Raw genomic sequence first — 16,577 nt, forward strand, 5'->3', positions numbered from 1 at the left:
GAGGTGTCTCAGAGTAATGAAGAATGAAAAAGATCTAGTGGCAATTGTGCCATCAGATATGAAGTTTTCAGAGCAGTGCAGACAGGCTGCCAGAGCAGTTAATGGTGGTCTTGTCGATGATATACAGAAACTTTGCTAGCATGGATAAGGAGGTGATTATCCCTTTGTATAAGGCAATGGTCAGGCCAAACCTTCAGTACTGCATACAGGTCTGGAGGCTTCATTTTAGGAAGGATGTACAGCTGCTGGAACGAGTACAGAGACGGGCAATGAGATCAGTGAGGAGATCAGAGAAGTGCTCTTACTGAGAAAGGCTTAAGTTCTGCAAATTGCAGCATCTGGAGATTAAGAACCTGCAAGGTGATCTTGATTGAAGTGTTTAAGGCTTTGAATGGTTTGAACAAGCTCAATGCTGATGGGATTCATCCTCTTGTTCAGATTATGAACTTAAGGGGGCATAAATTCAAGTTGAGAAAAGATGGCTGCAGAGTACTTTTGCAGAAATTTGCCTTTAGCCAGCATGTGGCTAATTGCTGGAAATGCTGACAGTTTAAATAAATTCGAGGAAGAACTGGACAAACTTTTGTAGTGAATGAAAAGTGTTTTTTTTTTTGGTTGATGCTGTATAATCTTGCTTTCTTGCATCATATGCCACAATTAATGCTAATAACTGAAGAGCTATACTACAAAAGCACTGACTAAGTATTCTCAGGCAGTTTGAATGGCTTTCAATGCAATCCTGCACCGGGCTATAAACACAACCACAACAGCAACTGAACCCATAATACAAACCGGACTGCCGACTGGGCTAGCCAGGTGGGTAAAGTGCTTGCCTGGCAACCCAAAGGTCGTGGATTCGAATCCCACCTCAGGCTTGGATCAGAGTAAAAATGTAAAAATTTTGGGAGGTGCATGATGGCCACAGAAGCCGATGCGCCAACAACTTAAAAAAAAACAACAAAAACCTGACTCTGGTACAGAACCCCCGCACCCTGAATGTGACAATGAACTACCAAACATAACTTGCTAACCGAGACCTTTGAGGTCTTTCAGAGTGCATGTTGCCTCTTTGCCCTAATTAACTGGAATGCCTGACTGTGTGAGAGTGATGCATCAAAGTATGGCTGTGGGCATATGTGAGATGTATGGAAGAACGAGTTTTCAGGGCAAGCGAGCATGAGTGAATGATTGTGTGTTGTGTGCGGGAGTTTTGCACAAGTGACAACGTTCCCCTCCTTCTTGTGGGATGCCCCAAGTATGACAATACAGTGTTCTTAACTTGCAAAAAAAAAAAAAAAAAAAACAGTGTGCTGATCTATATTTAGAGTGCAACAATGAATGATTGTGTTGTGTAAGTGAGAATACATAAGAATGACCTAATTATCTGTTGAATGTTTCACTCTGAATATGTACCCTCCTCCCAAAAAAAAAAATAAATAAATAAAATTTATACTCCCTTACAGGATAAGTTTGTAATTGTGGTATGAATGTATCTGGCTATTATGTAAACTGCGCAACAGTTTAAAATTAAAAATTAAAATGTCCTATGTAAACGTCCTTGTATAATAATAAGTATATGACTAAATTGTGTTGTGTACTTTTTTTACTAACAGGCACCTCGCCCCCTTTAAACACAAATGCAGCTGAGGATTCACCCAATCTCGATATTCCTTCCACTGCTTGTGCTGACCCCTGTGGGTAACAAGATGGGTGATGCTGACCTTAATTTCAACTAATCTGACCAATGTGGGATTTTTCAAGATTATGCAATAACCTGACAGCAACCACATAGGGCACTCTGGCCCTGTGACTTTAATCCCCCAAACACCTGGGGGGGGGGTGAGATTAAAAAATTTCACCTGGTGGGACCTACCACCCTAAATACTTTTGCTGTTTTTTTGAGGGTGGATTGCCTCTACAGGGGTGTCCCTTCTGTTCCCAATTCTTCTATATTCCTGGTAGACATCTTCCGGTTTCAGCCTTCTTCACCTTCATTTATTCTTCAAGCTATAACTGTCACCACCATGCTCTTTTCAAATAAACATTTTTTTTTAGGTGCCCCCCCTCCCTGGCAGGCTTAGTCAACACCAGGGCTCATCAAAGCCAGACACCTTATACTCTACTTCCTGACCCACTTCCTCATTACAGTAGACAGGCAATAGGGTAAACCTTGGTTTCCAAGGGTCCCATGGCTAAGGCCATGGGACCAGATGAACTACAGATCAACATAACACAACACAAATTATCAGACACACAGTATCTAGAATTCACAGAGTTTGCACTGCATCACAAAAGTACACAATAGGGGAGAGAAACCCAGTGCCGGTAGTTCATTATAGTCATTACAATGATTTGGCCTATAGCAAGCTCCTATTTTTAGTTTGCCCAGTGCTTATATTACTGGCCAACAACTTCAACTTGGTGTATTGCCTTATATTATATGTACTTCTTAGCCCCGAGCATAACTCCTCCTCCTGTCCTGTCTTTAATGTCCTTTCTGCACACATTGTACTCACCATATTCAAATTCTGCATGCCCTATGTCCAAGCAGCACCATGTTTCTGATATCATTACAATGTTTGCAGTTGATGACTTGACCAATAATCAGATTAATCAAATTTATTTACCATACTCCTAGGTTGAGTGTAGAAGTACACTGGTGTTCAAAGAAAATGCATTATCGCTTAAAATTATAATTGTCATCCGAATAACGTAAGTATATGGCAATATTTCTTACAGATTGCATCAGATAAGATTGACATGCGTAGGTGATGACGTAATATTGCATCAGCTGTTACTTTCAGCTATATAAGCACGCTCTGCAAGAGTTGCAGTCATTCCTTGCTTCTGTCAGGATGGCGAGTTACATGCAGTTGACGCCACGAAGAAAGAGTGCTATTGTTGCTTTATGTGAGGAAGGATGTTCTTCCTGTCATATTGCTTATAGCAGTGGTTTCCAAACTTTATGTTACTATGCCCCCTTTTAAAAAAAATCTAATCTTGGCGCCCCCCCCCTTTATTTCATAAAATAATACAGACACATTTTTAAATGGTAAAAAATGTATTAATACAAAAAATGAAAAAAACATAATTGACAGAATAATAACAAGGTTTTACTATATATATATATTCATTTTTAAATTAATTTGTTTTTAATGCGATGGATGTGCTTGTTTATTAGCACAAAGTTTATCAAATCTAGGTGTCATTGAGGAGAGTGCAACTCGTAGCTCTTTTTCTACTACTAAACGGGCTCGATATTTGGATTTCACTGCAGCTAATGCAGAAAATCCCGTTTCACATAAATATAATGTTACGAATGGCAGCAGTACTTGCATTGCTTTGCTTGACAAAGTATTATATTCTTCACTTCGATTCAACCAAAATTGAACTAGGGTTTCACTCTGAAATTTTTGTTTCAATGAAGTATCGCATGATAATTCTATCAATTTTTCCTTTTCAATAGTTGTCAATCCAAATTCATCATCTTGTTCATTGACAAATGGATTCTGTATCCACGTGAACTTTGTAAAATCGAGATCTTCGAAATAATGTGAAAAGTGCATTAGCAAACCATCCAAGTGTTCAGTAAATGGATTTTTGTTTGCTTCAATATTAACTCTGGCGCAGAAATCATTTAAAAGTGGAAACATGTCAAACTTATTTTTTTTGTAAATTTGATTTCCATAGCTCCAATTTTTTTATGAATGCATTTGAGGTCCTTGCATTGATTTATTAAAAACACTCAATTTTACAAAAATTTCAACCAAATAGGCAAGTTTAACAATAAAGTTATCATTCCTAAATAAATTTGCCTCTTCATTATGATTTTCATCAAGAAAAATTGCAATCTCTTCTTTGAGTTCAAACACCCTTTGAATCACTTTTGCACGAGATAGCCAGCGCACTTCACAATACTATAGAAGTGAGGTATAATTAGCTTCCATATCTTCACACAGCTTTGCAAACAACCTAACTTTTAAAGGACTATTTTTTATGTAGTTTATAACTTTTGTAAAAATGTTGTTAAGTTCCTCGCTCATATTTTTTGACCTAAGAACTGCTCTGTGAAGCATGCAGTGCATCCAGATAACTTCGGGTGCTTTCTTTTTAACTAATGCTTGAAGACCTGCCTTGTGTCCTGACATTGACTGTGCTCCGTCAGTACAGAGTCCAATGCAGTTATTCCACTTTATGTCGTTCTCATCAAAAAAAGTGTCAATTATATTAAAAATTTCATTGGATGTGGCCTTTCCAGAAATGGGGTTGCAAAATAATATATCTTCCATTATATTAGTTTCTGCAACATATCGAACATATGCAATTAAATGCGTATCTTTAGTTTCATCAGTTGCCTCATCTACTTGTATGGTGAATTTTGAAGTTGTTGTTGTTATTTGGTTTTTAGGAGCATTAGCAACTAAAGCCATATTGCTCCGGGGATATGCGGTGGTCATTCCCTGACCTTTCAGCATCCTCCGTATTTGGTGGTCACAGGCTCGAACCCCAGTCTAATCAAGAAGCGTGTGCTACACACTGCCGCTCCTACCCACCTGGCTACAGAGGTGCCAAATTTTGAAGTACGCAGTCGAGAAACTAATTGATCGCAAAGATCTTCAGATATATCATCGATTCTTCTGCCAACCGTATTATCAGCAAGCGGTATTTGTCGCAACTGTTTCACATATGATTTGCCGAACATTATTTTAACCATATCAATAGCTGCTGGCAAAACTAGTTTCTCCTATTGTGTGTGGTTTTTTACATTTTGTGATTCTGTAAGAAACTTGGTACGACGCTAGAAATGCATTTGATGGAACAGAAACTATTTTTTTGAAAGTTTGCTTTTATTTATTAAACTCATCTAATTTTCTTTGAAAAAATATTCTATGGGCTTACCAACGTATTCAGAATACATAGTTTTAAGGTGCCATTTTAATTTGCCTGGTCTCATACTATCTGCAGCCAAAACTTTCGTACAAAACAAACACATTGGTTTTTCCAAGCCATCTATAATAACACTTGTGAATCCTAATGATAAATAGGATGAATCGTATTTTCTTGTCTTGGGAGTTCTACCTCTTTGTTCCCTGTTGCTTGTATTCCCACTACCTTTACTTGTATCAGCATCAGTATCTTCATTATTAGTGGATTTTCTCTTGTAACCAGTCAAAAATTTATACATTTGTCTAAAAATATTAGGATTAAATTTATATTCTTAAAAAATACAACTTCTAAATTACTAACGATTATTATCAGTATGTAATCACGCCAAAAACAATCACCGCTGAAACCGTATTTTAAACCATGCAGCTAATACCATACTATGCAATCTACCTATATATGTCATACATAGTACGCACTAAATTATATATATATTACATTACATCATATCAATCATAATTCATCAATCCATTTCAGCAAAATATATATTTTTTCCAAATAAATGTTTATATCGAAGGTAGAGTGAGATAGGTGGCAGTAAATGCTTTAAAAAATAGGTTATAAAATTTAATGTTATGTTATGAAAGTTTATTTATATGTATATATTTTTTATTTATATATGTTATGTTATAAAAATTATATTTCTGTTAAACTTTTCGCGCCTCCTTTTGTACTAGTCCGTGCCTCCCAGTTTGGAAATCGCTGGCATCTGGAGTGTCTTGTAATCAGTCGACAGTGAGTAGATTTCTTTCCAAACTCAAGAATACTGGCTATGCTGATAGGAAAAAGGAACCGGATGCAAATGAGTCTACGTCAAAACAGGACCGCGTTTTGAAGCGCTTATGCCTTAAAAACCATAAAGCTTCTTTGTCTGAGCTGAAAAGAGAATGGGAAGAACATACAGGAGAGGTAGCAAGTGCATTATGAGTCAGAAGACGCCTCTTCAAAAATGGACTTCTAGCCCTTCGTCCTAAGAAGCCCCTCCTCACACAAAAAATGAAAAAGGCCCGATTTATTTGGTGTAAGGAGCATGTCAAATGGACGCCTGAGAAGTGGAAGTCAATTATTTTCTCGGATGAGAAGAAATTCAACCTGCATGGCTCTGATGGGAGACAAACGATTCGCCGTAGACGTGTTGAAGAATACCATCCAGACTGTATGGTGTCTACAGTGAAATTCCCTACCAGCCAAATGATATGGGGGTACATTTCATATCACGGAGTAGGTCACCTACAGTTTATAAAAGGTTCCATAAATGCCAATGGATACCTGGCTATACTGGAAGGCAAATTGCTGCCAACCATTAGAGACCATTTCAACCTGCCAAAGTAACTGCATCTTTCTGCACCTTGTCATCGGGCAAAAAGTGTAAGTAGGCACTTCTGTAGTTACTTTAGCTTCACTTCTGCATTACAGATTTAACAGTAATGTATTTACATTTGTTACAGGTGAAAAAATGGTTGGAAGAATGGTCCATTACAACTCTTAGCTGGGCAGGAAACAGCCCAAATCTGAATCCTATAGAGAACTGTTGGCATTGTGTGGAATCTGCAGTTGCCAGAAAGAAACCAAAGACTCTTCGTGAACTTCAGGAAGCCATAATTCATGTTTGGAACCACAAACTATCAGTTGATTATCTTCAGAAATTGATCTTGTCAATGCCTCGACAGTGTGCTGCTGTCATCAGGGCCAGAGGCAGTTCAACTAAATATTAGTTTGCACCTGGTGAATTTTTCATTTTGTTTTCCATTTAAGATGATAAATGAAGCAAATTGAGGGCTTCTGATAACATTTCAGCCATAATTGTCATGCTTACCAAAACTGTTGTATAAAGTTTGCAAATGCTCATTTTGGAATATTTTGAGAGCACCAGTCAAATATTACTTAGCTTTGCCTTAACTATTAATAAATATCTTTTGTTTATATTTCTATTTGTGACACTAGTCATTAATGTAACATACTATCGCAAAAAAAGGTTATAAATGTGAAATTCCTAGGTGATGCACTTTCTTTGAACACCAGTTTATGTATATGCTTGTAAACTTAGTGCAAATATATGCTGTATGCTTATATGTGAATAACAAAATACTGTTATTCATACATATATAAATGTAAGTTATTTTAACTTGTACTTTTATTATACATTAAGGATAAGATTAAATTTAGGTCTACCCACATGGGTGGTGGCTTCAGATCCCTCCTCAGGACATTTTGTTTTATATTACAATGTGTTGTATCATGTGTTGGTGCTTATAAAAACTACTATTGTGGAACATACACAGACATCCTGAGGGTAATTGTTCAGTCAGATATGAAATTCTCTGAGCACTGTAGAGATGCTGCCAGGATAACTCATAGGATTTTGTCAATGATATACAGAAACTTTGCTAGTAGAGAAAAGGAGGTAATTACCCCTTTGTACAAGGCCAGGGTTAGGCTACATCTAGAGCAGGGTTGGCCAACGAGTTGATCGCGATCTACCAGTCGATCGCGAATTTAATTTCGGTCGATCATGACGACGAATTTTAAATATACAGTCATACCTTGATTTGTGCACCTTGTGCAATGAAATTTTTGAGATGGTAGATCACAGCACATTTTGAAGGAAAAAAGTAGATCGCATCACAAAGTAAGTTGGCCACTCCTGATCTAGAGTATCGTATACAGGCCTGGAGGCCTCCCTTTAGAAAGGATGTAGATCTGCTGGAATGGGTGCAGAAAATGGCAACCAAATTGATGAAGGGAACAAAAGGGTGCTTTACCTAGAAAGACTTCAGTCCTGCAAAATGCAACATCTGGATACTAAGTCCCTGCGGGGTAATCTGACTGAGGTGTTTAAGGCATTGAATGGTTTGATGAGTAAGCTCAATGTGAATGGCATTCTTCCTTTTGCTGAGATAACACATGAGGGTGCATAAATTGAATTTGAGAAAGGATGGTTACAGGACAGATGTGCTGAAGTTAGCCTTCAATCAGCGAGTGGTTGACTGTTGGAAGAGGCTTCCATCTGTTGTTGTGGAAGTGGATGGTTTGAATAAATTCAAGGAAGAACTAGACTAAATTCTTAGAGGGTAAGGATGGGTGAAGTGTGTGTGTTTTTTTGGCTGATGCTATATAAGCTTGTTTTATTGCATCATTTGCCACTGCTACTATATACGAGTCACCCCTCCCTGCACACCAACTAAAATTTTTCGGTTGCACCACACAGGATTTATTTGATTCTGAGTGTGCTATACACATTATTCATTTGATTCAGGATATGCAACCTTCAAATCTGGGTAAATGCCATACAACATTCATTTTATGTGAATTTTTGTTGTTATAGAGACTTTTTTTTTCTTTTGCATTATCCACTCAAGAATAGTTACTTTAAAGACTAGTTTAGCCTTAATGTTGGCAGATAATAAAGAAAACACTCTCATGACCTAAATATTTTCTTATAATGAGGCCACATTATAAGGTGTCCAACAATGGAGGTCAGGTGCTATAGTCAATTTGACAGTATATTTATTTTTAGGAATTATTTAGGCCGATTTAATTTCATGATTAAGAAGAACCAGTTGAACATCATTTCATCTGACAGTTAAACTATTTTAAACAAATTTAATTTATAGGTAACAGGAAAGGCTACATTCACTGAGCAATGCCTTCTTTGTGAAAATAATAAAACCCAAATGTGAATTGTTTAGAGTAAACATGAGCCCTTAGAATGCAAAAACGATGCTGTAATATGTGTACATGTTGGAGTAATTTACAAGTGTTGATGCATATGAAATTGGTATTGGTACCTACAGCTAGGCCACACTTGTTTAAAAAAAATAGTCCTGAGGAACAATAAGCTAAACTCAATTAGTACGAATTCTTCTAGAAACTGAATCAAATCATTAATCCTAATTCAAAATATAACATAACCTCAACATTTTACATGGCCTATTTACACATATTTAAAACTACAAACAGAAATTGATATGTCTAAAAGTATCAGATGAAAAGGAAAGCTTCAGACTGGTATCATTAAGTTTTCTAGATGTCCTAGAAAGAGAAATATATATGTATAAAAACTATCACTTTTGAAAGTCAGTAATGGTTACAAATCAGAAGTATGCTAGGGCAAAAGTTCATTTGCACTAAGAAATAGAGTCCATCAAACTACTACATTCTATTATTTAATCTAAAATCTGGAATTCTAATGTGGTTCTTCAGCAGATGATGGCAGAAATGCAAACACCAGTGCAAGCAGTTCCTAGAACAGCAATAGTCTAGTTTATTTCTAAAGCAAAATTATGTGACAAAGCTTGTTGCATATATGTTCATGACATGAAATGTAGCAATTATGATGAGAGAGTGTGCATATGTATGTGCACGCACAAGGGCATATTATTCAATAAAATATAAGAAAAAATGATAGAAAATTGCAAGGAATACCTTCCAACACCATTCTGAAATTGTAAAAGTAACGTGCAAGGTATAGAGAAACATAACTGAACTAAACATTCATTAAAAACTTTGGTTTAGATAAAAAGTGTGGACAATTGAAGCATTATACGAGTATCGATAATATTCAATTTGGGTTTGTGCAAGGAAATAAAACTACTGAAGTTACATATATGATGAGTAAAGATGATCTTCTTTCCAAACTGCTCAACTGTAAAAAAAAAAGATGTGAATCTTAATCTTTCAACATAAAGTACAGCACCAGTATAAAGCAAATGATTGAATTTCACCTTACATTTCAGTTGACCTTAATTTATTTCTGTTTGCTTTAATTTGTTATCTCTACACTGGCTAAACTAATACTGGCATTAGTTTAACATTGATCCACAGGGTATGCACACCTATTAATACTTATACTTTTAAGTACTAATGCTTCCATTCAATAATTTGTGAACTATTGTTTCCAAGTTTATTCACCAATTGCACCAGTCTCAAGTCTGGATCAAAAAAGTGATGGAGCAATATTGCATTAGCAGCTGGCCTTGAAATCTTGGTAATTTATGAGTTGATGATGAGCACCTAATTATTGAGAGAAGTGGACACTGTAACTTCTATCAATAATCAAGTCACAGATGTGAGCAAGGGTTCCTCTAAACTGGATGGGTAAATAATAAGAAAGCAAGTTCTGAAATTATCAATAGCAAATGAAACACTGATCCATTGTGTGTTTTTGGTCAATATCAGCAATTCATAAACTGATTATTTTGTGTCTCTGATTTATTGAGTCTTGATCTCCAGGCTTGTCCGAAATATATTTAGTTACTTTTTGAATGCGATTCCTTTGTAAGTAACTAACAGAGTTTATCAAATTATTATTTTTATTATTAGCAATATGATGCAAGGAAGCATGAGGCTTATACTGCATCAGCCAAAAAAAAAAAAACTCCCCGAGTTACCCTGAGAGAGAGAGAGAGAGAGAGAGAGAGAGAACTAGAAGGGAATCACCAAGAAAGAGAAGAATGGTGATATCCAGCTCAGGACCCTGGCTGTGCCAAGCCCATACTCACCAGATGTTTTTTGATCACACAAGGTCTTTCCTTAAAAATCCATTGTGTGATTGCTGATTAATTGCATACCTATAAAGACGCTGTTGGGTTTTAGGTGCATCAGCAACTAGAACTATATTGTGCCACTGAGTAATATGCCTGTAGAAGTGTGTTCATGGGACGATTTGCATGTTGGGTGAACCAAAAACCCTATTCTCTCTGTTTGAGATCAACTAATCACAGTCCCAACTGAGGACTTTAGAAAACAGCGCCAACAAGCAGACTCAAATTCACTTCTCTCCAAAAAACTGACAAGTGGCAAAACCACAGTCTTGCATTGTCATTTCCTAGAAAATTTACATTAACAAATATTTATTTGACATTTAGTCATCAAAATTGGCAACTCATTCATTGTCATGTAAACATTGCCTCACTTCTCACTATTGTATTTTATTTATCTGCTGCTGCACACATACCATCAGAAACATATGGCTTGTTACTTTGAATATGGTCTAATTTAAGTACCAATTTAAAAAAGTTTTCTCATTCTAACACAATTTGTAAGCTGTTCGAATAATAACACCAATTAGTATGACTTTTTCGAAAAATTATCCATAAGGGATACTATTTTTCTTGGTAAAACTGAGAACCCAACAATTTGCGCAGTATTCCCCCACCAAGTCTAGTTTGGTGGGCTTTTGTTGAGAATACTGGCGAAAAAAAATTTTTTTATACATTATTATTATTAATGATTTCAATTTTAGCAGTTAAAAATTATTGAACTTATTGTTATAGAATGAAAGGTTAAGTTGTAATAAGTAACGCATTGTGTTGTGAAATTAAACATTTAAATGTCAAAGTGGGAAAAATAAATACTATATTAAACAGTTAAAATACCTGCTCCAAAAAGGTAGAAAATAATCAAAAGTAGCCCTTTTTTTTTTTAATTAAAGACATAACAGACAGAATAATTCACCCTCCGCATGATACATTCTGATCAAAGAACTTCGGAATACGACACACACAATCCTTACCCAGGAAAAGTCTTGACATTAACACCCCACATGTACTCCTGGATACGCAATGTTTACTAAATATAAGATATTGCTTTCAAAGTGAGAAAAATAAATACTGCTTTAAACAGTTAAAACTGCCTGTTCCAAATAAGTAGAAAATAATCAAAAGTAGCCATGTTTTGTTTTGTTTTAATTGAAGACATTAATATAAATTACATGGATTTCGGTGTGTTAAGAAATTGTCTGCCGCTTACCACGAGTATGTTTTCTTTTCGGAACCATCTGCATGCAACTTTTTTAAAGAATTCCGCCGTGATTTCGAATATAAACAGCCCATCTCATCGTATTAATTAAGAGTTCAATTTAAGCACTAATGCAATGCAAAAGTCACTTTTATAAGCGCAAAGCGCATCACAGTTACTACACGTGACTGACACACCCAACCAAATTCAAATACAGTACTAAATATAATCCACACAAAACGTTGATAAGATCTACGACAAAACAAACACCCTCGTTCTTTTATTCCCTGTTTCAAAGTTTCACCTACAAAGCCTAAACAGTTCGAACACTGGCAGATAAATACATAAGACTAAATTATGATATAAATGTATAATTTGTTCCATAAATTCTTTATTGGTCGATTGATCACACAATGAAATAGTCTTTTCACAGCCGATTTGGACAGGAACTAAGAAACGGGAACAGTCCTTGGTGTAATAAAAAAAAGGGGGGGGGGGAGATTTATATCAGATGTGTAACAAACGTGAGCAAAATCCAATCTGACAATAACCACTCACTATGTAGACCTAGCTAACAGCGCATTATTGCTCTAGTTGCTGATGTGCCATTAAAACCCAAACCCAAGCTAACAGTGAGTGCGTCCAACGGCAGAATATCTCCTTATTTTCTCTCGGATATGTTTCAAGTGTGGGTTGAAAGATTGATTCTTGTCCAGTATGATTCCTAGATATTTCATATCACTGACTAGTTTGATAGTTGTATTTTCTACTTTAATTTGCGGTGGTCTACAGAGATTTAATGTTCCTTTCAGTAGCATTGAGTAGGTTTTCCCCGGTGAGATCTTAAGAAAATGGACCTTGATCCAGTCTTGTAGAATTTGAATTGCTCGATTTGCCTGGGTTTCCAATTGAAGTCGATTGTCTGCGGCAACAGTCAGTATCAGGTCATCTGCAAATGCCTGTGAGTGGACTACCCCCAAGTCGAAGGACAGAAACTCATCCAATACCATACTCCAGAGGAGTGGTCCCAGTACCGATCCCTGGGGGCAGCCCCTGTAAACAGGCCTGGTCAGTTTCTTGTATGGAGTCACTACTTGTATTTTTCTCTTGGATAAATATGACTTCATTATTTTGTAAAGATTGATGGGTGTAGTGTGTATGTTGTTTAGCTGTTTCTGGCCGCTTTGCTACCAGGAAGCAGCGATCACCAGGAAGGCAGCTTCCCAGTGCCGTCCACGCCACGAGGAGGCGGGCTCAACTATACACGTACTAAACTAAATGTAATATTTCAAGCACCCATAGGAATAAGCGCAAGTCATATAGGTGTAGCAGTCTCCTATAATCACGTACGGTGGTGAATTACCACAAAGAATCCCGCATCCACTGCAGAAAGTGTAATAGCAATGGACGCCAGCAGTTTCTGTACCCAGGAAGCCCAAATCTGAATACAAGCAGTTTAAAATCCTGTCCCTAATAAGCTGGAGACCAGCGAATCCTGCCGCCTAAGGGGCTAGCAAAAAAAAACAAAAAATTAATGGACAAAATATTATTACTTTTCACAAAATAAAAAAACAAAAATAAAGAAAAAAAAATAAAAAAATAATAATAACGTGTATGGCATTTTTTTTTTTTTTATTAACACACAACTGTATATACATTCTCTAATATACATTAATCAATTTATATACAGATTTTATATACATACTCTTATATATACTGTAGTCTTTCTGTACATTTGATTGTGTGTGTCCTGATAAGAAGGGTGGCTCCTAGACATAAGCCCATCTCCACCTTTTACTCCTGTAAAATCTCAGAACGTCTGCAAAACAGGCCTGAAAAAGAGTGTTATTTCAGGCCATTTCGCCATCAGGGATTAACCAACACCTGGATCAACCATTCTCGGAGTGTGCTGTAATTCACAAATCCCGCACCTACCGGAAGTAGTGCTATACTGGTAGGTGCCAACAATCCTGCCCCCAAGGCTGCCCAAACTTGGAGGCCAGCGGAAAAAAAAAATTTCCAACTAAGAACAATGTATACTTGTTGAGACAAAAGCAACATTATACAAATATTTACATGTAAATAGCAAATACATACACTTAGAATGACATTAACTTAACAATAACACTTAGAAACATTAACCTGTTTCTACACCCAAAAGAGAAAGTGCAATACTATTGACATAAAGCTTCCAGGTCTGAGGCTCCCAAGCCCAGATGCAAAAAGCAAAACTCCCAACATACACTGCCAGTTCATTTTCTGATAGGTTCCTTATAATTGATCTCTTAGAGAACACTGCAGCAGCAAAAACCTGCAATGCTTGAAAATTAGACACTCCGTTCACAAACTCCTGCACGTTGTTTTCAGCTAGATCGGGAATCAGTTCGAAAAGACGACGCCTCTCAACATTATAAAATGGGCAATGAAACAGTGTATGCAGCCAAGTTTCCGCCTCACCACAAGAACACCACGGATCTGGCTCCAGACCCCATGAACATAATTTGTCTCGAAAGGACCCATGTCCTGTCAGCACATAGTTGGTGAACATTGAAGGACAAAACCATGACGAAACTGTTTTAGAAGTAGCAAAGTCCGCAGCAGGAATAATATTCCTAGTTATTACTCCCACCTCCGACGAAATCCACCGATTCCTCCAAATCTCTATTAGTTCATTCCAGATTCTAAGTTTCTCCTCTTTAACACTGGCATCCAGGTTGATGGAAATGTCCAAATAATTAGCAGGGATTTCCTTTCTCATAGCATATAACATTCCATGATATGCAATGTAGAGATCAAGAGGAATAGATCCAGCAATTACCTGTAGCGCAGCCGTAGATACCGTCCTCGGGGCATGCAATAGGGCCAACAACATAGATCTTTGTAATGACATGAGTTTGTTTTTTATTTTTACTTTAATCACTGATCCCGACCACACACCAGCCGCATAAGCAACAATTGGCAGGAAGATAGTTTTGTAATAAAATGTACAGTGACATCGTTCGTTTGTTAGGTCCCCATTCTTTTTTGGAGATTCTAATCACCGAAGACGTGAATTTTTTGATTTTATCATTGAGGTGTGATACGTGCAAATGGAATCCCAACCTATCATCCAGAATAACTCCTAGGTATTTAGTGCTAGACACAAAAGGAATTTGTCTTCCATTTAACAATACTCTGGGCGGACGGTTATAATCAAAATGTTTTTTAAACACCATGAAGTTAGTTTTCTTAGATGAAATTTTTAATTTGTTTAAGGAGGCCCACTCAGAAAGGTCCTCCAGAACATCTCGTATTCTCTGCTCCAGCATCAATCTAGACCCACCAGGAACTCCAACAACCAGGTCATCCGCGTACGCCACCTGCAGGCATCTTGAGGCACTAGGCCTATTCAGCCACTGATCCAAAACTGTGTTCCAAAATATAGGACCCAAAACAGATCCCTGCGGGCACCCTCGACTGATATATTTTCCAAGCATCAGATGTTTTGCACAGACCCTCACCTGCCTATCACAGAAGTAAGAACGAATTACTCCATATATGTATCTGTCACATCGAGACATTCTTAAGGATGTTAACACACTCTCCCACCACACAGAATCAAAAGCACCCTCAAAGTCCACAAACACAACCAAGACATACTTCTCAGGAGAGGATTTTATGTAATTGATTAATGTCAAAATAGCTTCCTCAGTTGAGTGACCCCGTTTAAAACCAAATTGACAATCCGAGGTAACATAACCTTCATTCAGCATATCAACAATTCGAGGAGCCAGAAACCTTTCAAACAACTTGCCAAGATTAGCCAAAAGAGAAATAGGTCTGTATGATCGAGGATCCCCCTTAGGCTTACCAGGCTTATGCAGGATCTTAAGCAGAGCAATCTTCCAAGATCTCGGAAACTTTCTCTCGATCAAACATTTGTTATACATTTTTAACAATATATGCGGACAAAGGTCAAAACATTTTATCAAAACTTTGTTTTCTATCAAGTCAAGACCTGGGCATTTCTTAACATTCAATTTAGCAATGGCTACTCCAAGTTCCAGGAGGGAAAAAAGACATATTTCCGACGAACCGACATACTCAGCATTATCCAGCCGGATTGTAGATTGATCTTCTGTGTCCAACTCTGACCTGTCCTCGGGAAAAAGTTCCCTGACGATGTGCTCAACGGTATCATACCAGTTGTCAGTTTCCTCCCCATTGGCCACAACAGTGTTATAAATTTCTCCCTGTAGAAGTTTATCACGAGATATTCTATAAATCAGTCCCCAAGGATCTGAATTACCCACCTCTTTGACCAGACTCTGGCAACTCTCAATCTTAGCACGGACGATTTCCCTATGGTTCTCTCTACGCAATGATTTATAATTTTCACTGAGCAATTGTACATTCTCCACTGACAAATGTCTACTTCGCTGCAGCACTCTCCTGGCTCTGTTTACCTGAGATCTTCGCTCAGTCAAAACCGGAGACCACCAAGGAACCGGGGCCACTCTAAATTGTTTTCTAATTGTAGTCTGTAGCGTTGCCTGATAAAGATGATATTCAACATGAGCTACCAATTCCTCAGCGTTAAAATCGTTCAAAGATATCGCATTGTCATCATTGTAAATAGATTTCAAGTAATTTCCAAATTTTTCCCAGTTTATCTTGTCCATAGAAAATCTTTTAAATTTCCAATACTAAAATTCCTTCGTACCGGCTCAGGGGCAACATAAAACGAAATAGCGTTATGATCGCTGTTTACCATGTCCGGATTTACATCCCAACTCAGAATCCTCCCATCATACCCCGAGGAAACAAGAGTTACATAAATGTTTGACTCTCCATTGCATGTAGAATATGTATAAGGTTTACCAGGTAGATTCTGAACACTGAGATTATTAGGTATT

General features: G+C 37.2%; 1 protein-coding gene across 1 annotated transcript in view; it reads right to left on the reverse strand.

Annotated features, from left to right (window-relative positions):
- Positions 1-11,814, reverse strand: part of LOC150087061 (protein XRP2-like) — a 104,753-nt gene extending 92,939 nt beyond the window's left edge. The window contains exon 1 of the mRNA XM_090371788.1: positions 11,695-11,814. Coding sequence (XP_090227914.1) covers positions 11,695-11,777 — 83 coding nt within the window. The 5' untranslated portion in view covers positions 11,778-11,814. The remainder of the gene's footprint in view (positions 1-11,694) is intronic.
- Between the last annotated feature and the right edge of the window lie 4,763 nt (positions 11,815-16,577).

Source organism: Mastigoproctus giganteus, chromosome 4 (assembly GCF_048544385.1).
Source record: "Mastigoproctus giganteus isolate SK-2022 chromosome 4, ASM4854438v1, whole genome shotgun sequence".
Lineage (NCBI taxonomy): Eukaryota > Metazoa > Arthropoda > Arachnida > Uropygi > Thelyphonidae > Mastigoproctus > Mastigoproctus giganteus.